The sequence below is a fragment of the Ceratotherium simum genome, chromosome 3 (assembly GCF_057802395.1).
Source record: "Ceratotherium simum simum isolate JZ-2026a chromosome 3, ASM5780239v1, whole genome shotgun sequence".
In the NCBI taxonomy this organism is placed as follows: Eukaryota; Metazoa; Chordata; class Mammalia; order Perissodactyla; family Rhinocerotidae; genus Ceratotherium; species Ceratotherium simum.
Window position 1 is genome coordinate 49,488,848 of NC_141902.1, and position 26,062 is coordinate 49,514,909.

The 26,062-nt window shown below is 36.1% G+C and overlaps 1 protein-coding gene across 1 annotated transcript in view; it reads left to right on the forward strand.

Annotated features, from left to right (window-relative positions):
• The window catches only part of UNC13C (unc-13 homolog C), a 584,623-nt gene that overhangs the window by 304,909 nt on the left and 253,652 nt on the right, over positions 1 to 26,062 (forward strand). The window contains 4 exon segments of the mRNA XM_087427449.1: positions 7,113 to 7,269; positions 17,883 to 17,951; positions 19,910 to 19,999; positions 24,493 to 24,621. Coding sequence (XP_087283575.1) covers positions 7,113 to 7,269; positions 17,883 to 17,951; positions 19,910 to 19,999; positions 24,493 to 24,621 — 445 coding nt within the window.

Here is a 26,062-nt window from a genome sequence, read left to right on the forward strand (position 1 = left end):
CACTCGTCAGCCTGGCTGGGGCAGTGACCCACATACAAAATAGAGAAAGATTGGCACAGATGTTAGCTCAGGGCTAATCTTCCTCAAGCAAAAAAAAGAGGAAGATTGGCAACAGATGTTATCTCAGGGCGAATCTTCCTCACCAAAAATACAGTAAGTACAATGTAGACTGTTGTTTTGGTACCAAGAGGTACCATCTTTAACTTACCATGCTCCTGGTCACAGTTTCTAGTGAAGGACACGTATTTTTACCAACTCATTAAATTGACCTGGAAGTCCTGTTTCTGAGTTTCATTTTTTCAAATTAATATTAAATTCTTAAACTTTTTTTTTTTTTTGTGAGGAAGATCAGCCCTGTGCTAACATCTGCCAATCCGCCTCTCTTTTTTTTTTTTTTGCTGAGGAAGACTGGCCCTGGGCTAACATCCATGCCCATCTTCCTCTACTTTATATGGGACGCCGCCACAGCGTGGCTTGCCGAGTGGTGCATCGGTGCGCGCCCGGGATCCGAACCGGCGAACCTCAGGCCGCCGCAGTGGAGCACGTGCACTTAACTGCTTGCGCCACTGGGCCGGCCCCTTAAATGCTTAAACTTTTAATCTTGGTATTCCAACTGATTAACTCCCAATATTTTAATATAAGTTCTAAGAGGTGACAACTATTTCCCAAGTATAATGTCTTTAATTTTTAGGTATATTGAGACATGTTCAACTTAATTCTGACCAAATTTAGAAGGGTCAAGTTGATGACTTTGATCTATTTACCTTTATCATTTTACCAAACAATAAAAATTTTGTTACTTACAATTTTAATCAGCTGACAAGAAAAACACCATGGAATGCTAATTTGATATTGAAACTGATGTAAAAATCTAATGGGAAGAAAAGTAGCATTAAGTGAAATATTGGGTTTTTCTCATTGTCCTCCTTTGATTTTGATATCGTCACCATTCTCATCGCTGTGTTTTGCCTTAGGAAGTTAGGAGCCCAGATCATTCCATTAATATCTTTAAATTAATTCTTGATTTATTTTATTTAGTGAAATCAAATTGGTGTCTATTTCATACTAATTTTGTAGTATTTTTTTTTTGCATCTACTCATTAACCAGAAATTAGTAAGGTCTATCTATGATAAATTTTGAAAGAAAAAAATCATTTTATGGGTGATTTGTTTGACTTCTTCCACAAAAATCTTGTTTAATAATACTTTAAAGAATATTTATAGGATCTACAGTTTTACATTTTATATATACTTTAAATATCACACGGTTTTTTAAGAAAAGAAAAATATATGAAGACATTTTTATTTTAGTTAATCAAACAAAAATTTTAAAAGGAGTTAGATTACTTTGCTTCTCATTAGGTCTGAAAGTTACAAAGAAACTTGTAAAATCAACAATAGGGCAAAAGTTGAATCAACAACATTTTAAATATATATTTTATATAATTTTTTCTGGTTAGGGTAATGAAACTTGCTAATGGTAAATTATTTTAAAAATACAGAATATATTTTTTAAATAACAAAAATCTGTAGCTCAATCCATAGATAACACTGTGATCATTTTAGTTAATGATATTTCCTACCAAGTTTTTGATAGTTTTTGGTGTATACGTACGCGTGCACGCATGTGCATGCATGTCTGTATGTTGAGATAATAATACACAAAGATGTTTTTAACCTAATTGTCTGGCAAAATACAGAGTTCTTTTGAATCAGTATTTGTTGACAACCTAGGTGTTGTCAGTATTCAGCTGCAGACTCTAATCTGGAAGGCAATCCTCTAAAAATGTTCCACTTTTTGCCAGGACTTTATTCAAATGCAGCTCTCTTTTAGACTGGGAAAAGATATTCACCTACTCCTATTGGCAGGTTCTCTATAGTATAAGAGCTGGATTTTTTTTCCTGCATAATGTAAACAATCTGTGAATTCTTGTCTTGCTAGAAGCAAGACATAAAAGGTTACATATAATCCGCAGGGTATAATGTTCCTAGTATTCTTTCAGCCCTGTCTCATTGCTTGTTCCCTATTGCATAAGCTGTATTGCAGTCTTGGGAGTTGAATACTCTTTAATGGATATAAAGTAAAAAGGTGTAGGAAAAAAAGAGACAGCTTTACTGCCTCAGAAAGCCATTAGTGCGGAATAGGGGAGTGATTGACAGCCTCTCTGGCCAGGAGCTTAAGCCAGATCTCTGGTACAGGGATATACAGTGTACGGTTCCTAGAAGTATCCTCCCATTTCCATTCTAGTCAGGTTAATATTTTAGAAGTTTAGACAGTAGTTAGTCCCTGAATATCTCTCAATCTAGCCAGCTTCCCTAAAATTAGGCAAAGTCCCTCCCAGATACTGGGAAATCTTTGATTGGTACCCCTATTTCCAGTGCTGTTATGACTTTACATCCTTTTTTTGGTTTTCTTGGATATTTCCTTGGGAGGTTTAGAGGGATGAATCATATGCAGCCAGCTACCTCCCATCATACCTCGAAATCATCTCAGTTAAATTTTAATCGGAAAGTAAAATATTTCTGTCAGTTCTGTAAGATGAATGCATGCCTAATGCTCTGGAAAATTTAAAATACTGCTCTCAGTTCACCAATTATAAGCAGAATACTGTTAACCTTCAAAGTTGTCATCATCATTACAGCATTAACTGCTAAGCACTTCAACCAAATGTTCACAAAGCAATTGGATGTTTTGATAAACTGTCATACTCAAGGTAACCAAGCACATGTCGTGTACACTCTAACTCTACATAAATACCTTTGGCTCATATTGCTCTCATTTGTTTTTGTTAATAAATGCTTATTGGTCAACTCCTGTGTACAGGAAAACATATGCTAGAGGCAGGCTGGATAAGATGACAACCAAGCAGGAACGAAACACATTCTGAAAAGGAGGAGGATAAATTAAGAAAAGGTTGAGAGAGATGCTTCTGATTTACTTTGCCTGAATTCTAATCCTTGATTACATTACTTGCTGTGTGACCTTAGGGAGAAAAAAATTAGAAAAGGAAAGAAATGTTTAGTTACAACAATAGGGAGGGAGTTATACTTCAGAAGCACCAGCAAAAGGAAACAAAAACATGACACTCTTAAGGAGACCTAGTTTACATGGTGTTTTCATGGCGTTCTTGATGGAAACAGCAGCTTTCCCTCCCGGTTTTCACATTTTCAGAGGTCATAATAAATTTTCAGATAAAACATGGGCAAAATCAAGTTCAAAACTGTTTTGTTAGGAAGTTCAGGTTTCAGAGAAATATTCAAAGTTTTATATTTTGGGGATCAGAAACAGTGGTATTTTCTAGATTATCTCAAGGTGCAAAATATTTTGTTCCTTCTGACTGTGGTACGTGAAGTGCTTAGTCATATTGGAAGCAGGGCAGAAATGTCATTTTTTGCTTCTAAATTTCCTAAATTGCTTTTCTGTTTCTAATACCTACCTCATTTTAATCCATCTTTACACCACTTCAGAAGCATCTTTCCAAATTCATCTGATAATGTCACTTCCTTCTGCAAAAATCTCAGCTAACTCCACATAGTCAGTGTGAGAAAGTCACAACTTCTTAGCTAGAGACCAACAAAATCTGGCCTTGACCCACTTTACCTAGTCATCCCCTGGCACCTCCTTATTTTCATCCTTTTTCCTCTTAATGCAAACTCCTGTCACTCCACTAACATTGCTCTTGTTAAGGTGACAATAATGTCTATTTGTCAACTCCAGTAGTCTGTCTTCTGACCTTATGTTATAAGACTCTTTCACTGCCCTTAACAGCATCAATCATCCTTCAAACCTCTTGTTCCCATGGTTTGCCTGATTCCAGTGTCCTGGCTTTCCTTTTGCCTATCTGGTTTTTTATTTGATCTCAGTCATAGAATTTACTTTTATTTCTTCCACTGGTCCGTTATATCGTGGTGTTTCCCACTTTCCATTCCCTGACACTTCTCTTTTTATTCTACATAATCTCCCTGGATGATCTTATCCTTTCTCGTGGTTTTGACTAACTCCTACATGCTGATGACCCCCAAATTTAAGTGTCAAGTCCAGATCTCCAATAACCTGGTAGACATTCCTATATGGAAGCTCTAAAAGCACCTTATGCTCAAACTCGACTGAACGCATAATCCCCACCTTACAATTACTTTCTCCTTTTTAGTTTATAGCTCACTTGGCAAAAGCACCATTCACCCAGTCGCCCAAACTAAAACCTTGGAACTTAACCGTTTCTCTTCCCTATCGCTTGCTCCTCATCAGTCACCAAGTCCTGACAGTTTTTCCTCTCTCAATATTTTTGAAATCCATTCCCTTCTCCCTATGTCTACAGCTACTGCACTCCCATCATCTCTTCCCTTTATAGCCTCCTCATTAGACTCTTTTCTCTAGTCTCATCTTCCTTAAAACCAACCTCCTAAAATCTCTTCCCAACAAATTAATCTATTTAAAATCTGATGATGTCACTTCCTACTCCATGTAAACAACTAGAGTTCCTTGGAGATTTTTTTTTTACTTACATTAACTCTGTAAGATTTTGAGTTTTGTTTGAAGAAGTCTTTTGACCTATATTCCACTAGTGGACTCAACTCAGCCTTTGGACCTTTGTCCGCCATCTCCAGGTCTCACTACCCTATCCTACGGCCCACCCAAACCTTTAGATATCTCTGTAATAGCACTTTCCCTTGTATGACAAAATTAGGGTTTAATGTGTGTGCCTCTCAATTAGGGTATACATTTTTTACACCAGAGCTATGTTTTAATCAACTCTGGATTCTTACCATGAAGAATAGTCCCAGAAATATAGTAAATGTATAGCCATTGAAGGGAGAGTACTCTGGCCAGATGTCTTTAATATAAAAAAATGGATGAAAGGTTAAACAGAAGAAAAACACTAGAATTCTAATTCTATTTCTAATCAATATTAATAAGAGAAAGTATTAGAATTCTACTATTTGGCCATAAATTGAAGCTATTTTTTAAAGAAAAGTTTAAAATGTGAACAGCAGATTATTTTCACCATTTTTCTAGGTTTTTTTAATGAATAATATGTATTAACATTAATAATAAATACATAGCAAGGATTGCATTAAACTAGATAACTCAAAATTACATTTATTTACATGGCTTTGCCTATATTATGCATAAATTTTTGTATCTAACTTATAAGTTATTTGTCAAACCTCTCATTAAGCTTGTAAAATATCTGGGGTCCCAAAGCCACAGTTTTGTAGAGTATTTTCATCAAATATTGACTTAACCAACTCAAAGTGTAAAACAGGCAAAGCTTGGTTGTTGATATCCTCGGTCTTCCCATATTACATTCATTTTTTCCTCAGATGGCCTATAAGCAGTGAGCAATGTTCAATAATTGCATCATTTTCAATATAAAACTTTCTATTTCGCTTATAAAATTCACTCAGTGAGTATGTTAAGCAGAATATTCATATGTTTCTCCATTATTTCTGCTTAAAGTACCTGCTAAGCTGTGGCAGCATAGAGTGGCAGCTACAAGAAGTAAAGACTAAATGACATGGCTGCATTAGGAGGGCACTGATCCTCTTTTAAAATCAAGAACAAAATTATTCATTCTGGTGACCTCCAGTATCCCTTTAGATAGACAATGCACAATCTGGATAATAAACTTTTGGTCTTTGAGTTTCTTACTAATCTATTTTGACAACTGATGTTTCTATATCTCTCGTTCCCTCTAAGCGTGTATGTTTTCCTTTTGGCATCCCCCACATCGTTACGTTTAGGCATTGCACATTCCACAACTCTTGACCTCTGATGAGTCTGACAAATCTAATTATTTGTGAATTCTTGAAAAAAAAAAAATGTGAGAACATAGTGCTAGGGGTTTTTAAATTTCTATTTTCAATATCTTTATATAATTTGTAGTATTCTTAATAGATATTAATTATAATTAATTTAGTGTATAATAAAGTCAAAATACATATCATTTACCTAAAAGAAGCATCAGTGGTAGTCTAATTCTAGGGTTAAATTGCACAAATCATGTAACTCTCATGGCATACATTGTTATTCATGATCCTCAAAGATCCATGTTTGAAACTTTAACCTGCTTTTATTAGCTAATATCATGACAAGCTAGGTGAGTGGCCTGTCTGAGATCTAAGAGAAGCGACCATTTCCAGGACCACCATCCATTTCTTTTGAGGTGCCACTCAGGGCACTTGTTTATGTATGTACATTCTGTGTTGTGTTCAATAATAAAAAATTCAGAGATGCCCAGGTGGCGGATAAACTACTGAGATATGAGAGCAAAATTGGATCAGATTATGTACCGAAAATTTCTTTCCTCTGTGAGTATTTTATCTTTCACTTTTATCATAAGCGGTGCTTTCAATTTTCAAGTCTTTTGTTACAGTTCAAATGAAACAGGTTTTCTTGAGATAAGTAACAGAATTGAACACTTGATGCTTCTGATGTCTGTAAATGACACTATTATTCAAGGTTTAAAAGAAATGGTCTTTAAGCATAACGATGGCATAATTCAATCTATCCTCAATATTCATCTGTTTGCCTAATTAAATCCTAGTTTTAACAAAATGCTTAGAAAACAGAACTGCTTATGAAAGATATTCCCTTATGACAAAAGCTCACAAACTGGACTCAAGTCAGATGTTAAGTTCACTTGTTCAATCAATGTGCAATGAAAGAATTTCCTCTTGCTCACTTCATCAATGTGAGAGGAATACAAGTGTGAGGGAACACTCTAGTTGGAATACAGCATTTCAGGAACTGAAGTAAATGGAGACGGAGTTCGTGGATAAAGAAAGACTCCTCTGTTATTGCTTTCCAACAGTGCTAGATTCCACTAGAAGTTGTACTTTTGGTGTGTATACACAACACTCTCACGGTTGAAAGCAGTTATGCGCACATCCCTGTGGCAAGTCACATTCTAATTACGCCAATTCACATTTGTGAATGAGAAATTTCTAAGTCTGAAATTGCTTTCTCTTTCAGTTAGAGATTGTGGGAGTTGTCTCTTCTTTTCATAGATGTAGTTGAGGAATTATTTAATTGCTGACGTTAGAGGATATGCTGTTATGTGAATTAATTAGTTTCTGTTTTAAAAGCGCTTAATGTTTTTGTCTTGCAGGCACTTTTCATGTTTGTCTTCTAAATACATGTGCCCTGGTGTCCCTGCTGTCATGAGCACCTTGCTGGCGAATATAAATGCTTTCTATGCTCACACAACAGTTTCAACAAATGTACAAGTTTCTGCCTCAGATCGATTTGCCGCTACCAACTTTGGTGTAAGTATTATTTTTTGAACTTTAAAATTCCAAGTAGCTTATGAGAGTTACATTTTCAAGAGGCTTTGGATTCAAGATATTCTTGGAATCTTATTGCAGAAGTTACATCTTAGGGACTATCTCTTAGTATAATGGTCTAAAGCTGAAGATTCATTTGAAACATATCCAGTGAAATAACTATTTGACAATCAATTGGCCTCTTCATTATATTAAATCTCCAAATCTGGAATGACCTTTTCCAATGGGAGAAAACACATTTTGTGAGATTGTACTGGGACTTTATAGGAAATTCTCCATGTATGCAAATTTAGGATTCACCATTTCAGATACTGTTCCCTGATAATTGTGAGCTTGGTTGACTTCTCTGGAGGCTATTAGGCCCCATTTGCACTTCTGGTGGGTTCTTACTGGTACTGATGGATAACAGTGCCTCTTCTAAGTAAAAAATAGTAGGTGTATAAAAAGCCTAAGAGAACTATCTGTACGGAATTAAAACTGTCCACCTGAAGTATTCAAATACATCAAGAACACATTGAAAAGTAGAAATGCAGGGATTCTAAGGAGTCTCAAGTATTAATCTGTTGCACCTGTCGCTGGAACTCATTCTCTGTAAGCATAATACAGTGGAAATTGGCAAAACTAGAAATAGCATATAAATAAGAGTAATCCCAGTAAAGTGTTGAGGATCTAAACTAAAACAGAATTAGTGGAGATGAAGAAGGAAGGGCAAGTTCTGGAGCTTTCCAGGGCATAGAATCAAGAGCACTTGGTGTCTTTAGGGATGTGGACATTGAGGGAAGGGTTTTGGCCAAGGCAACTAGGTAGGCAGTAGCTCTGTTCAATGTACCTGTGAGACAGGTATTTTATTCTCATTTTTTCATGCAGCAAACTAAGATTCATTGTAGGAAAGTGATGTCCATGACAGCATAGTTAGTTTTCCCATTGCACTTCCAAAGTGGTTCACTGAATAGATTTTTGTTATTGATTATGTTATTAGAAATCAAATTTTGGAGTATATGTCACAGAGTGGAAACAAATGAGACTCAGCAAATAAAGGGTATAAAGCTAATAGGAAAAAAAATGTGCTACTGTGTTTACTCTTTTCCTGTCTTTTTCATCTAAAAAAATGCATGTGAGATGTGTAAGATGAGTTGGAATGGGTCAAAGGAAAAAGTAATTTCTATTTAATGATAAAAACTAGTAGAAGAAAACACTGAGTTAGGAGTCATGAGTTTTGAGTTTGTATTCAAATTTAGCAAGTGAGTTCAGTCATTCAATTTCTCAATCTGTTCAATGAGGATAACAATTATTTCTCTAACATGTTTCTCAAATTTGAGATGAAAATCAAATGAGGTAAAAGATAGTAAGACAGTTTGTAAAAGTTGAAAGTGCACTGTAAGTACAGAGTAAGAGGATTTCATCTCTCCGGCCCTACTCATAGTGTAAACAGTACCTCATACACTTTTGTCAGACAGATTGACTCTTGTAAGAGCTGAGATCAAAGAACATTCCCTAGCCAGCTCAACAAAATACTATTATGACCAATACCAGATCATAGAACAGTTTTGTTATAAAAATCTCATCTTAGTAACAGTATTCATTGTCTTAGGATTTTACCTGTAATATAAAGCATTCGCTGTTATGAAATTGTTTTGCTTTTAATATTCTGCCTGGGTACATTGTAGAGAATAAGCCAATCTCATGGAACACTGAGCCTTACTACCTCTGAGAAAGAAGATGTGTTTATATGATTAATATCCACCATAAAAGCTACCTAGAAGAAAATTAGATAGCATGCTCCTTTACTTCATGCTGACCCAAAGAAGAGAAACCAAACTGATCTCAGTATTTTTCAGTGTTTCAGTGGCAACAAAATGATAACAAACTTCATTTTGTAAATCAAATAACTTAATGTAGAAGGTCAAAAAAAGAAATCTTTCTTTAAACTACATCTTGATAAATCGGCAATTTGGTATCTGACTTCGATTATATTTTTCTCTACGTATTGAAAATAATGCTATTTGCTCAGTCAAATATATCTAAGTCTAATGTCTCGCACCTCTACTTTAGGGCCTGAAGTTCTTATTTACCTGACATCTGAAGCTGATACTGTTACTTACCAACTAAGGGACAATGTTATACTGGCTCTTCTTTATCCTTCTCAAAGCTGTAACCCAAACATTTTGAGTCTCCAAAAAATAAACCAGTGGAAAAAGCTTTCTTACCTATGAGGATTATAAAACAAACAAATTTTAAAGAGAAGAAAATCATACTCTTACAAATTCAGATTGTTTTGTGTACAAGTGTTTTTTGAAGTCATGATTGGGAAGAAAAATGTTCCAGAATAAAGTGAAAAGGACAGAACCCTTGGGTGTGGAGAGGAGAGGCAGGCAAAGTTTGCTGAGGAAAATGATTTGAGAAACTGGATGAAAATGATAATAAAAATGTGATACTATGAAAGGCAAGGTAAAGCTATTTTGAGAAAAGGGGGTGTATAACATTGTCAGCTGTTGCAAAAAGTTCAAGTAAGATCAAGAAAGAAATGAGCCCTTTGGATTTGACAATTAGGTCACTGCTTAGTGAAGCAGTTGAAGTTGAAGCCTGATTTCACAGTGTTGTTCAGTGAATGGCATAGATAAATAGTTGTATGAATGAAGGTCCATTTATTCACTAAAACATAATGCAGTCATTAAAAATCAAGTTTTTAAGGAAGAGTTCATAAAATTGAGTAATACCCATGATATAATGTAAATGAAAAAATATGATACAAAAATCTATATGCAATTTAATTCCAACATTGAAAACACATACACACACACACATACACAGAGGTTTAGAAATAAGACTGGAATGAAATGCACCAAAATGCCAATGGTGCAGCAACCTGATGGGATTACAGCTATTTTGTTGGTTTTCTTTTGTATTCATCTTTTGACTAAAATTTTCTCTATTTGTATTAATAGTATAATAAAAATGTGAGAAAAAAGAGTGAAAGCAGGTGAGGAAATAGAGACTATTCTGTCAAGGAACTTGAATGAGATGAGAAAGAGAGAGATTAGTCAAAAGTGAGAAGATTTTGAGAGATTTTATTTTTACTGTCTGGTTGGGTAGGAATTTGTTATTTAATAAGATAAGTTTGAACATGTTTATATACTGTTAGAAAGGAACTAGTTGCAAGAGTGAAGTTGCAGATTTATCAGATGGAGAATAAGTGATGCAGTAACATCCCAGGGGAGAAAGAAGGAAGTTCAGTCAAGAGGACGGAAGGAGGGACAATTTTTGAAATCAGAAAAGACAAGTTGTTTTGAAATTTGAAGAAATAGTGTGAGAGTCCTTGCATAGAACACTAAGCTTTTGATTTAGGAGTGAAAAGTTGGAGGAGTCATACTGTATTTCCCTAATCTTATCTATGGTTGTCTACAAGGGCAAGAAATGCCCATCTACAAGACAAGGGCTATGATATAGATGCACAAGGTGGAGGAGGTTGGTAAGGTTTGGATGAGCTACTAATGAAGGAAATAGAGGAATGCTTCAGGGCCATGTAAGAGGAATTCCTAGTAAAGCTGAAGGTCTCATTTGATGTTGGAAGTCAACATGAATGTCACAACAATTCATGTGGCTGTGAGATTTTGTCTGAATTTCTCAGCATTCTGATACTGATGTAGTAACAGATACAGCAGATGGTTGGATTGACAGTAGGTTGAAATTTTGCAGAAAAGAGGCAATGGAAGCATGAGGGAATTAGTATACAGATGATGCTGTCAAGAGAAAAGTTGAAGTGGTTTACCATGGAGTCTAGGTTTAATAAGTGGCACCATGAGAGAGAGAGAAAGAGAGAGAGAGACAAAGGATTTTGTTAGGAACATCATACATTTCAGTTAAGATTTCAAAATGGCAGTCTCTGGTCCAAGATGTAGCTCTGGGAGTAGACTGTTGAAAATTGGCTGTAAAACGGTGTACTGGAGCTAGTTTGTATGTGCTCATAGGCAGTGATTGCTGAATTCTCAGGAATATTGCAAACTGGTTGTTGAACACAACCGCCCTTGCAACTAGAAATATTGAGAGATTTACATCACAGAAATTGGCAAATGCTAAAAATCAAGGCTTTTTTCTTTCAGAGAGATGGTTTAGGAGCACACCATTGAGTGTAAAGTTTGCTTGGAGTCAAGAAGAACAAAGAGCTTTATTGGATAAAACATCTTCGAGGGTGTTAAAAGCACCATGGGTAGATCAAGGGTTGGAAAGGAAGAAAACTCCATGAGATGGGGGGTCAATATTTCAAGGAAATTTATTTAGTGAGTTAAGACACAAATAGCCAATAAATTATTAGTAAAATTGATATTTATCTAGCTCATTTTTTTTTTTTCCTGAGAATATACACCCTCTTTAACACAGGCAGTGCTGGGCAAAAACAAATATGTTAATAAATATTTCTTTGCCATTACATTTGTTCTTTTATTTGTCCACTTGTTCATTCAATACATATTTATATGATACTTCATGTAAGGCACTATGGCAGGTAGTGGAGTGACTGAAAGATAAACGTTGACCTCTATTCTCTGGGATTTATACTCTAATGGGATAGTCATATAACCATGCGTAACAATAACCATAAATCACTCCCAAAATGTGATAAAAGTTAAAGGAGTGTATGCTTACAAATTTGCTTTGAGATTGAAGAGGAGCAAGTGATCAGTTCTCTTCAGGGGCTCATGAAAGCTTGCAAAAGGAACAAGGCTTTTAGGGATGAATAGTATTTTTCGAAGTCCAATAAGTAGTAGGAAAACTACCTTAGACCTTGGAAGACATTTGAGTAAAGACAGGAGAAGTAAAGATGCAAAATAATTTCAAGGAAGTATGTGTAAGGTAGTCTGCCTACCGAGTAGGGCAGATAGAATAAAAGGTGGAATTATAAGAGGAAGCTGTGTTATTGGGTTGACATTACATTGTTGAGGGCCTTTAATGATCACTAAGATGTTTGGACTTCATTGAGGCATAGGGTATAATCTGGTAGAATTTCTGATTTAGAAAGAGCACTCTGTAGAGGAAATGTTGCAGAGGGGAGAGAGAGAATGTGTATCAGACAAAGTTCAGTTGTACTAATAAAAACCATCCTCTCAACTTTAAGTAGAAAGGGGTTTGGCACATGGAATTAGATGCTTACAACATCATCTGAAGGACTCAAGGAAGAGGGGGATCCTTCTGTAATAATTCTCGAAATATCACAGTGAATCTGATTTGCAAGAGAAGCTGTGAACTTTTTTACAGTCAGGAAGATAAGAGATCAGAAGGCTGCTTCTACTGCCAGTGCGTGTCTCCAAAACCATAAAGCTAGTGGCCAGAGACTGGGAAACAAACGTCTCCAGGACTTGACTTTGCAGCAGAAAGAAACCGAAAGGCAGGTAGCGGATCTCCTTGTCATGTCTGCTTTCCAAATGTAGCAGTGCACACGCATCTAATAGGCAGAAACAAAGATATTGCAGAAACCTAGCTGCAAAGAAGTTTGGAAAATACGGTGTTTAGTTTTCCAGTCTCAGAACTACAGGAAGCCACACTGAAGAGAAGCGGAATGAGTAAACCAGTTCTTGGTACTGAACATAGGAGGACTACGTGGAAATTGGTGAAAGGGCCGATGCACTAGCCCTGGCAAGGCAAAGGGATGCTGCATCTAGGCAATGGTTTAGAGAAAATGAAGTGATGCGACAAAGGAGAGAATGAATGTAGGAAACATTTTGATAGAGATTCTTTTTGACTTGTCAAATGGTTAGTTCTGGGCAGAGGTGGATCTAGGTCTTGTGCTGCCTAAACCTTATACAATTTGATGAGACTCTCTTTAAGAAGAAGAATATAAAATTGTCAACATAAAATTAATATTCATTTTTAATGAAAAAGTAAATCATAGTGAATTATAACTTATTATAATACAACAAATACTACAAACATTACAGATTCCAGAAAAACAACATATTTTCATTAATTAACTGTCTGACACACCTCTATAAGTGTTTTTCTTCAGTTTTTGATTGCAGATTCTTTGATCACTTCTTCATATGATAAAAATTCTGAAATATCATTTTTTACTGAAAAAAGATAATTCAATCTTTTATCTAGCAGAGTTGATTAAACCTTTTAAATTAGTACTTGAGGAAAGTTTGTTTTACTTTCACAATTCATTGATAATGCCACATACATTTTAATGACTTTTATCAAATTTGGGAAAACATTTGTTCTGTTTCTATCATATGTGATGTCAAAGCAAAAATTGAACCCAACAAAGTTAAAGCATTAAGGAGGACTTTATTCAAGGCTATTGCAATAGTGGAGAGAGCCCAGATCTCAGTATGAGGTCAACTTCACTGAAACAAAAGATAGGAGAGTGTTTTTGTTTGTTTGTGTGTTTTGTGAAGAAGATTGGCCCTGGGCTAACATCCGAGCCCATCTTCCTCTACTTTATATGGGACACCACCACAGCATGGCTTGGCAAGTGGTGTGTTGGTCCAGGCCTGGGTTCAGAACCTGCAAACCCAGGCCACTGAAGCGGAGCGCATGAACTTAACCTCTACTCCACCGGGCCAGCCCAGGAGAGTTTTTAAGGGCTGGAATAAGCTAGAGGAAAAGTATGTGAGGATATGAGGAGGATCAGTGGGATATATCCAGCACATTGACTTATTCTTGAATTCGCAAAGATATTTTCCGTGATTAGGCCATCTGTGTTTGCTAATTGACACCCATAGAAGTTAGTCTCCTACTGTCCCACAGAGGCTGGAAGATAGGGGTGCTACCTCTTTGACAATTACATTTCAAAAGGATGGCTCCCAAGTACTTGAGGAAGACATTCCTGGGTTGTAAAACTGGAAAGAGGCTTTTAAAAAAATTTACATCTCAAAAAGCCAGAGCAAGAATTTACAATTTTAAGTTTCCTAAAGAGAATGCTCTACAAATAAAAAAGGGAGGTCAGAACTAGAGTCAGGAAGAGGCCTGTCTTAAGTTTAGTCAAACTGAGGGAAATGTTAACGCTTTTTTGTTCAGGGAATGATAACATCTCAGTACTTTTCAATTTTGCCTATGAAGTGACTCCTTAAATACTCTTTGAATTGATGACATTTACTAATTATTTTTTTATTGATAGCATCATTGTAGTGACATTTTATAATTTTATGGTATCTCTGGTGTCAGAATCATCTCAAATCAGCAAGAAAAGTAAATATATTTCCAATATGTTCATATGATTAACATTAATTAAATTAGCAAAGTAGCCTATGCATTACTTCTATTTGAAATGTTTCTATTCTTAATGAATTGCTGCTTTTGATTTGATCTGGAAAAAGGTTTTTACAATTTGCTAGTCTAAGTCAGAATAATTTTTATCCTATTCTTGCAAATTTTACAAAAACCCAAGATCACAGGAACACATAGCTAGTTCTCCTCCCAGGGAAGCTGAAGGAAGGATCCCCAAAGCCTAAGCATCAATAGCATCAGGTTAAATCTACCCCTGCTGTTGGAGTGAAATACTGAGAAAGGAATGGAAGGGAGAAGCTGAGGACGATGCAGAGGTTTTTATACCCCTTCCTTATAAGAGCTTTTCCTTCCACAGTTCCCAGGGTCCTAGGGAAACTTATTAAGAGTGTACTTGTTGGGTAACAACCGCCTCCCCAGACTCAAAATCTCCCCTCTGCCCCTGGGCCAAAACTGGCCCACCAACTGGTTTTGTATGGCTCATGAGCTAGGAATGTTTTGACATTTTAAAATGGTTAAAAGAAATCAAAAGTTTATTATTTTGTGACACATGAAAATTATATGAAATTCAAATTTCAGTGTCCATAAACAAAATTTTGTTGGAAAACAAACCATGCCCATTTGTTCATATACTGACTATGGGAACTATTGTTGTACAACAGCAGAGTTTAATAGTTGTGATAGAGACCACAAAGTTTTTTACTTTGGCTCTTTACAGATATTTACTACCCTGCTCTTTACAGACAGTTTGCTGTTTCCTGGTCTAGAGTTATTCTTATCAACTAATTAAACCTAAATTTTTAATAACTGATAATGCTTAGTATTGTTATTATTGATTTGGCCCTTACTAAATACTAGACATATGTAGTCCTTACCTAATGCAAAGAACTGAATAATGTGGCAGTCTCAGATACCATGGCATGATGCCCCTCAGGGGAAACATTTTTTAATTACGCTGTCTTTTGTTCATTCTCAAATCACAGTATGCAGGCAATAGGCCTCCTCTGCTCTTGCAAAGGCAATCTCACTCTAGTTAAATAGAAATATGGTAAATAAAATTAAATTTCAAGCTGTCCTGCTGTTTAAAGAATCTCTACGGGAATTCAATCAGCGGCATACTTTTAATTTCACATCATCTGATATTGTTTGCGATTTAGTGACAAACAAGTCTGGCAGTTTTCTCCACAGTTTTCTATTTTCCTTGAATGTAAATTTTCCATCTGGGCACTGAAGACCTAGGTAGGAAGACCACATGTGTGATCTGTATCAGTCAGAATTCTGTTCAGCTGCATGAAACAGAAACTCATCTCAACAAACTTAACTAATAAGATTTTTTTGCCCCTGTAATCAGGAATTTAGGGCTAGTGTAGCTGCTCAGCATTGTAATTTTTTGAAAGGTTAAGCAAATGGGGCTAGGCTGAGGTGTGGGCTCCTTCTAGCTTCCTGTTCCAACATTCTTACCATTTCTTTAGCTTTTCATCTTATAGGCACAGGGTGACTGTTTTACCTTCTAGTACCTCGTCTGAGATTAAGGTGAGAAAAAGGAGCGAAACACGAAGGGCGAATGGAAAAAAGCCTACCAAAGAATTATATAGCAAACACTAATACAACAAACACTGTCTGCCAAGCACTCTTTTAGAATCTTCCCAAATAGTAATTCATTGATAATATGCTAGCTGAGTCCATCCCCTTTAATAAACTGTATACATCTCATTGGCCCAAACCATGCTACATGGCCATTCCTAGAGGCAAAGAGGTCTGGGAAGGTAGGCATTTCATAATGGACACATTTGACTCATGAGGTTCTATGAGTAAGGAAGAGTGGAAGAATGGATATCCGGCAGACAACCAGAACATTCGGTCCCAGTGTCTATAACAGGGCCAATGATTTCGGCCATAGCATGGTTGACTAGGGTCATATCCACTGTCTTGATGATTTGTACCAATCACAGAGGTCAGACAAAGCTTCCAGAGACATGACATGAACACACTGACTTTTACAATCATTGAAAGATTAACTTTACTGTGGCCTAAATTGATGATTGTGGTGGGTCTTTTTGTTTTTCTATTTTGATTGAAAGCCACTGACCCATGTCGATGGGTGATGGAGGGTTAATAATGGGCAGCATAGGTCACCTCCTCCCCTGGGAAGGTATGATGGAGAGTGTGAAAGAAAAATCTAAGACATTCAACTCATCTGTATTTTTCAGTAGCGTTACTGGAGAGTCTTATCTGCCTAAAAAGGTGACCAGCTTCTAGAAGGCAAGGTTCATTTCTTAGTCTCCTTCATTGCCTCCACGGGGGTTAACACAGAGGCAATACTCAAATTTTGTTCACTGACTTGTAAACCTGAAGAAGGCAGTTTATTCAGAAAATTGGAGTTTCAACTTAGGAACAATTCATCAACTCCTGTTAATATTCAGCTCACTTCATCAAGATCAGTGACTTCAAGGGATAAATCCACTTTGTACGTGAAACTACTGGAAAAAGTTTCTACTTTTGCCAATATCTTTCAAAGTACAATTTGTGTTTACAGAATATTAATATAGGCAGGTCCTTTACTGTCATTTACTCCCACCCTCCTATTTTTTTTAAATTTTTGATTAGAAATCTGACTCAGAATGGTGAATTGTCTACCTATAAAGTTTTTGTGTGTGACTTTGATGTTTTTATCTAATTTACTTAATCCACACAACTTCATCCTCATGCTTATTAGCAAAACTCCTTATTCTTATTGTCTTCAAATCCTTATATGAAGAGGTCAGTCCAACACTGATACAGCATCAAAGGGAAGCATCAGTAACTTTTTGGCCTGATATTTTATATTTTTCTTCGCATTAAATCATAAACATACTTTAAAGGCAATCGATCCTGTCAGATTATGAGGTCTATACTTGTTACCAAAAGAAAAATGCTTTTTGAAATTGTTTTTAACAAAAACAACAGCTGCTCCCACTTCCATAAGTGGGAGAAGTAGAAAAACCTATACTTTATTTCTGGGGCAGTAGGGTGCTGTGCAGGTATAGAAAGAGGGGTGGGTTATATTTTCTCTTGCTGACTCATAATGCTGTGAATCAATACAGTGGCAATTCAGTTGTCTGGACTCTTTCTACACAACACAACTCTCAGGATACTTTCTCATTCATCACAGAGAGGCAGTATAACTTACTGGAAAGAGCATGGATTTGGTGTCAAAGTGACCTGAGTTTGAATCACTGCTACGTCACATACCAGCTCCATGATCTTGGACAAGTCATTGACATCTTTGAACCTTCCTTTCTATAAAATGGGGACAATAACTCATAGAATTGCTGTGAGGACTACATTTACAATGACCATTTATTTCCATTCTCCTATTTTGTGTTTGCTTTGTACAGAGGGAAAAATTCATAAAACTGCTGGACCAGTTGCATAACTCTTTAAGGATTGACCTGTCAAAGTACAGGGTATGTATGAAATTATCTGCCTAAAGGTAAAATATTATGTTTGGCTCAGATGATTTCTTGTCATACTGTAAAAAATTATCCACTATGTAATAGAAAAGTAAAAATACCGATCTTGGGATCTCACGTCCTGTCACACTAGGAGGGTCCCCTAAGTAAGCAAGCAGATGTTCCTTGTTCAGGTAACTTGTCCCACATAATCCTACAACAATACTGTATGTGTGTGTGTGTGTGTTTGTACAGCTTTAATTTTATAATTATTTTAGTAACCACCAGATTGAGTGGCCCTTAGCTAATTCATGAAGTAGACACGTGGCCCAGTCCTCATCTTGAAATCTCATCACTTGTCACCGAGATATCCTGCTGATATTTCCCCAGCTTTTGAGATTCCTACTGGGATTCCCTGCTTAATTCACTCCTTCTAGATCAGTACAAAGTGCTTTTTTGAAGCTGTCCCGAGTTCATTGTCAACAATTCTATACTTCACCTCCAGGTGAAACACACACAAAAACACAAATATATTCATGTATGTGTATGTGTGAATACAAACATGTAATTTTAGTTAAAAAGTATCTTAGTGATAAAAAAATCAGTTACAAATTTTATTTACAAAAAAATCCATTGTAATAACTATTCCATTCATTTAACAATTTATCCTAAACATCTTTCCTTATCTGCACATATGTGTCTCTCCTGCATTCATTTTTTAGTCTCTTATTGATGGATATCTGAATTGCATATTTCTGGAAATTGTAATACCAAATTTTGTCAGATTCACCTTTTATGGTGGAACTGGGGCCAACACAATGAGAAGAGAACTACTATGCCAGCCGACAAAAAAGACATTTGGGGGCAAGAGGGGCCTTGTGGCCACCTCATTCACCATCATTCAGACACCCCTACTCTGCTCAAGTTCATGAATGTCTAAAAGTTGCCTGGGGTTTTCCTGATAACTTTTTAAAAAGCCAATCTGAAAGCATGTTAATATGAGAAGTTTCTCAATGTTAAAATAGTTTCTTTTTTTTTTTCTTTTTTTTTTTTTGTTTATTGCAGTAACATTGGTTTATAACATTGTAAAAATTTCAGGTGTACATCATTGTACTTCTTACATCAAACGTTTTCCTGATTATACGTTTCCTTTCCTTCAAAATTCTGAACATCTGCGTTTTTATATGACATTTTTCACCAAATCTCACTAACAGAAACTTTTGTTGAAATCCACAGTACTTCAGGAAGAGACTGTGCAGTGCAGTTTTATTTTCCTTAACTGTTATAAGTTTCTTTGTAACTAAAAGTAAATGTAGCACATGTAAAAGTTTCCTAAGTATTTTTGAAAAAAATTAGCTGTCTTGAGAAAATTATAAAAAATATTTTCAAATACATGCTGTCCTCTCCTCTTTTAGTAGCAAAACTATTTTATGAACAAGGATGAGTAACCTAATAACATTGCATTAATGATGTTGTTTTGCATATTTTTATTGCATTGTGGGAATAAATAAAAGGATATGGCTTTCTAAGACTAAGAGAATATTTCCAAATTCTTTACTTTCTGTAATGTTTTATGATAAAAATATTGTGAGTATACTGTAGGGATATTTTTAAAATTTTACATGGTTTGCTTCCCATTTTCTTTCATAAAAAGCTGGTTTTAGGGGCTGGCCCTGTGGTGTAGCGGTTAAGTGCGCGCTCTCCGCTGCTGGCGGCCCGGGTTCAGATCCCAGGCCCGCACCGATGCACCACTTGTCAGGCCATGCTGTGGCAGCATCCCATATAAAGTGGAGGAAGATGGGCACAGATGTCAGCCCAGGGCCAGTCTTCCTCAGCAAAAAGAGAAGGATTGGCATGGATGTTAGCTCAGGGCTGAACTTCCTCACAAAAAAAAAAAAAGCAGTTTCAGTTTATTTTCCCATTGGAGGCTTAATGCTGATAATTTACCCATTTTCTGTTTCCTAATTAACCAGGAAAACTTTCCTGCCAGCAATGCCGAAAGACTGCAGGACCTGAAGTCAACGGTTGACCTTCTAACAAGTATCACCTTTTTTAGGATGAAGGTACCTCATTTTATTTCTGTCACTGCCTTGGTGTGACGTAACACATTTATTCCCTGATAAAGTCTGGTTTTATCCTTCTCTTGATCAATTCTGTTCAACCCCAGCAATTAAGCTGTGGTGCCTTTGCCTGAGCTAAATGAATCTTCCAATATAAGGTGTGTTGAAAAGGGATTATCCTAGACAGTTGAGATATTCTGATACATTTGGCTCAAATTTAGTTTTAAATTAAATCCATCTTAAACAAGCCTCCCTAGTAAGTGGACATGGCACTTAGGAAAAAAAAAAAAAGTAAGACTATTAAATGGAAATGGAGTTTACGTATTTTAATTTTAACACAGATAACTTGCTGACTTTTTCGTCGCCAAGAGAGTGCTGACTCTTTTAAGCTGACCCTGATTGTGGCAACTTCCATTTTCAGCCCTGGCAATGTCTACATAGGAATATATTTGATCACTTAACCCATTACGATAATTAACTATTATCTACCAAACTATGTAGGTATTTCTTTTTAGATATATCTCCTTTGCTTTAATAGCAAGTTCTCTGCAATCATAATTTGGCTAGTGGGACAATTCATGTAAAGTCTTTCCTAAAACTACTTGTCAAGCTATGGGCTAAAATGTTTTGCTCTTTGAAAGAGAGTCTTATGATATTTATTCAAAAAAATTCTGTACGGAAAAAAACAGAAATAGTCATTTTGTTCTTTTCAGTGTTGCCCATGATTGTTTTCACTAGAAGCACTAAAAATGGTATTTTATAATATGAGAGACAGAAAACAAAACCATACTGTATCAACAATCATTTAAATTCTTTAAAGTTCAATTAAAATGTATTTGGTTTAAAACCATGGTTAAATTGGGTGTCTAGGATAAATAGAATGTATGTCAATTCAGATCTACTGGCAGCAGCTGCTGGAACAGTGTGTGGAGAATGATAATGAGACCCAATCCAGGCTCAGTGGGAAAGTTCACTTGATTGACAGGTGATGCCTCCCATGGACAGTGATGGGGTGGGCAAATGAGAGTGATGGTAGGGAGTGCCAGCACAAGTGCCACATATCTGTCATTCCTCAGTCACCAGCCTTGCAATGTTTAGAAAACAAAATCTCTTCAAACTTGCAACTCCTCCTCCCCTCCCTCACGACCAGCTGATGACTTTGCTTCCTATTTCATTGAAAAAGCAGGAGCAAAGACTGGAGAGCTTCCTCAAGCTCTGACCATCTGCTCCCGCCACCCACCCCATCCAGTTACTTACCTGCATCCTTGTCCATATACTCTTCCTTCTTTTTTATTATTATTGATTAGCTGTCTGTTCTCCTAAAAAAGACAATCTCTTCCACCTTTGCAATTGATTTCATCCCCTCTTGGGTGCTAACACATTGCTCCAGCAATCCTCCCCACTTGCCTGACTTATCAAGTTTCCCCTTTCTACTGGACACTCTCCATCACCAAACATGCTTTTAATTTTCAATCTTAAAAATAGTGCTTGAATCAACTTTCTTCTACAGCTGCTACCCTAATGTCTCTTTTCCTTTAATACCAAAACTCCTCAAAATAGTCTTCTGTACATTTTCTTTCCAATTTCTTTTCTCCCATTATCTTTTGGACAAATTTCCTCCTCCATTATCCATTTTTCTCATTACAGATGGTAAAATTCACTCTTTTACTTGTATAAATCTATTAGATTTGACAAATGTGTATTTGTATAGCCACCATTATAATCAAGACATAGAACAGTTCCATAAGCCTCCAACATTCCCTTGTGCTGCTCCTTTAGAATCAACCCCTGTCCCACCCTCTGGTGACCACTGATCTGTTGTTGTCCCCTATGGTTTTGCCTTTTCCAGAACGTCATATAAATGAAATAATACACTATGTAGCATAATACATTGGCTATTCATCCATCTTGTTCAGTGTATCAAGTTCATTCCATTTAATTGCTGAGTAGCAGTAATTCTTTGCTATGTAGGTACTACAAGCATTTGGGTTGTTTCCAGTTTGGGGGTATAACAAATTAAACTGTTAAAAGTATTCATGTACGTATTTTTAGTGTAAACATTAGTTTTCACTTTCCTTGGGTAAATACCTAGGAATGAGGTTCCTGGATCATTTAGTAAATGTATGTTTAACTTCACAAGAAATGCCAAATCATTTTTCAAAGCAGTTGGACAATTTTTAATTCCCAGCAGCAACGTATGAGAATTCCGGTTGCTCTACATCTTCTGGTGAAGCTCTTGGTATTTTCCATGGTTTTAGGACTGAAGTTGTATCTTGTGTGGTCTATTAATTACTAATGTTGATCATCCTTTCTTGGGCTGATTTGCCACCTGAGTTTCTTTTATAAACAATCTGTTGAAATATTTTGCCCGTTTTTTATTAGGTTGTTTTCTTATTGTTGAGTATTAAGAGTTCTTTATAGACTCTGAATACAAGTCCTTTATCAGGTACTTTATTTATTAATATTTTCTCCCTGTCTGTGCTTTGTCTTTTCATTCTCTAACAGTTATTTTTGCAGAGCAAAAGTTTTTAATTTTAATGAAGTCTACCTATCAATTTTTCTATTTATGGATAGTGGCCCTGGCTAAACCAAGGTCACAAAGAGATTTCCTATGTTTTTTCTAAAAGTTTTGTTTTACCTTTTCTATTTAGTTCTATGATCCATTTTGAGAGTTTTTTTTAATAAGGTATGAGGTGTGGGTCAAGGATAACTTTTGCGTATGCATGTTCAATAGTTCTAACACCATATATTGAAAAGATTATCCTTTATCCATTGAATTGTATTTGCATCATTATAAAAATAATCAATTGGCCATATTTGTTTGGGTCTATTTCTTGACTCTGTATACTGTTCAATTGTCTATACTTTCACCAAGACCATATTGTCTTGATTACTGTAGCCTTATAGCAAATCTTAAAATCAGATAGTGTGCATCTTCTACCTTTTTTCTTCTTCTTCAGAATTGTATAGGTGATGTTTCTTATTGGTATTTTGATTGGGATTGCATTAAATCTATAAATCCATCTGGAGAGAACTGAAATTTTAACAATACTAAATCTTCAAATCCAACCTTATATTTTGAACCCACTCCAATCAGACTTTTACTTCATCACTTACCAAAAATGATCTTGTCAAAATCACCAATGACCATCACTTTGCTAAATCTAGTGGTCAATTATCCGTCTTCATCCTCCAGTATTCGATATCACTTGATATATTTCATCAATCCATCCTCCAGGAAACCCTTTCTTCCCTAGATTTCCATGACACCCCTCTTGCTTAGTTTTCCTCCTGTCTCATTGGCTGACATTTTCTCCACCTCTTTGTTCTTTCTCATTTTCCTGATGTCATAGGGCTAGAATTACCGAGGGTTTATTTCTTGGACCTCTTTTCATCTCCATCCATACTCATCTAATCTTGTTTTTTTAAATTCCTCTCTAAGCTAATAATTTCCAAATTTATATCTCTAGCCCAGGTGTCTCCACTACACCAGACTCATTTATCCAAGTTTCTATTTGAAATCTTCTCGTATGCATAATAGGTTGCTCAATCTTAACCCGTCTGAAACTGAGCTTCTGATCTCCCGAGCACAGCCTTGCCCATCTAAGTTGAGGCTACCTCCATTGTACCGGTTACTCAGACTAAAACCTTGGGGTCCTGACTCCTCTTCCCTCACACCAATCATCCAATCTATCAGTAAGTTCTGTTAGCAAATTAACCAGAATATGATTTCTTCTAACAGCTGCTAGCTTTCCACCATAGTCCAAAAACTATCTTCTTTTGACTGAATTATTGCACTATTCTCATCACTAGTCTTACTACTTTTTCCATAGCCCACCTTAAGGCAGCATAAGGGAGCCTTTTAATAGGTAGTTGAAGTTCGCTCACTTTGCTCTTCTGCTCAAACAGTCCGATTCCTTCCCACCTTGCTCAAAGCTAGGGTTCTTACGACAGTCTATATGTATATGTGAGTTTTCTCCTGGTCCCATCCTCTTACTTTTCTGAGTTCGTCTACTGTTGCAGTCCTGTATTAATTCTATTCCACTGAATCACTTCCTATCCCCTTTTCTCTGCTTTATTTTTCTTTTCAACATGCATCATCATGTAATATATTTTACTGATTTATTTTGTTTTTTATCTACTAGAATTTAGCTCTATGAGGAAAGGGATTTTTGCTTCTTTTGTTCATTGTAATGTCACCACTGTCTGGCATATAGTGGGTGATAAATATTTGTTGAATGATTGAATGAAATGAATGATATTGTGATTGGTCACCTTAAGTGTTTCTATTTGAATATTTGCAACTATGATCGTTTCACTGAGTTGTCATATCAGAAAGTTAACGTGAATATGTACACATTTAAAATATTTCTAAGACCACATCGTTCCTGAATATAGAAAAATCAACTAAAAACATTCACTGAATATTGTTAAAGTTGTTTATAATGGCCTACAATGTTCTATTCTTGAGTTTAATAAAATAATTTCTCTGTCAGGTTCTGGAGCTACAAAGCCCACCAAAGGCCAGCTTGGTGGTGAAGGACTGTGTCAGGGCTTGCCTGGATTCTACATACAAGTATATTTTTGACAATTGCCATGAACTCTATTTCCAGCTGATAGACCCGGTAAGAAAAGATGAGTGTCTACTTTCTGTTTCTAATGCCTTGTTTCCCTAAGTTTAGAATGACAGTAAATGGGAAAGTATGTTCATTTAATTTCACATTAACTGCAAGTTGTGAGAATTTTAATATTTTTTCTTTACATTTGGATATCACTTTCACATACGTGAAGTAATTCAGTCCTTACAATAACTTTATGTGGTAAAGATGGATACTGTTGTTCAAGTTTTTCAGGTGAAGGGTCGGTTTTAGAAGAATTAAGTAATCTGCTCAAGGTCACAGGTGGGAAGTAGCAGATGTGGGACTAGAATTTAGGATTCCAACTCCCGCGCCTGTGTTCTTCCCCCAACTCATACTGCCTCTCTTCTCATTTTATATCATAAAAGTGATAGATGGGGACATTTTTATAGATCAGGATGGTAAAATTGTTATATATGTAAATGTATTATTAAGAAATATTTCGGGCCAGCCCCGGTGGCCTAGTGGTTAAGTTTGGCGTGCTCCACTTCAACAGCCCGGGGTTGGTTCCCAGGCGTGGACCTACGCCACTCGTCTGTCAGTGGCCATGCTGTGGTGGCAGCTCATACACAAAATAGAGGAAGATGGGCAACAGACGTTAGCTCAGGGCGAATCTTCCTCAGCGAAAAAAAAAAAGAAATATTTCAAAAATACAAAAGAAAATACAGAAAGTAAACCAAACATGCATATACTTACCACCTAGACAACCAAATGTTAACATTTAGCAATGTTTGCTCGGCTCTTTATTGTTTAAAGGCATTAAATGTTACACATGAAATGGTATTTCACTTTATATTTCTTCCAAATTCCATTCCCCTCCTTTCCTCCTCCTTCAGAGATGAACATTATTTTAATATTGGTGAGTTTGAACATCTTTTCACATATGATCAATGAACACTTCAGTTGTATTTTCTGTGAATTCCATATTAACCTGTTGCTGATTTTTCCCTTGGCTTGCTTGTCTTTTACTTATTAATTTGTAAAAAAATTACAAAACATATTCTGGATACTAATCCTTTGCCAGTTATGTGATTTCATGTATTATTTCACTCTTTATATGTGATGTTTCTTTTTGTTGCATTGACATTTTCTAATGCACGCTATGATTTATACATTGCTATTACTTCTATCAAACTGGTATTTTGGGATGGGTTTTTAATATGTGTCTATTGCCTACCTGCTTCCCTGAAGAATATAGTTGCTCCACTAGATATTGAAAACTGTGCAATTACCTGTGGAACTTCCTGGTTACTTGAGTTGGGCAGATTCTAGAAAGCGTATGTTGGATGAAGGCAAGTGAGACTCTTGCAAGCTAGATTTCAAGCTGGGTTTCTTATGGTGTTAAATCTTTGTGGGATCACTTATTCCTTAGCCTAATAGGAGAAAAAAGTTAAAGCTGAAGTTTGTCATTGTATAAGCCAAACAATGT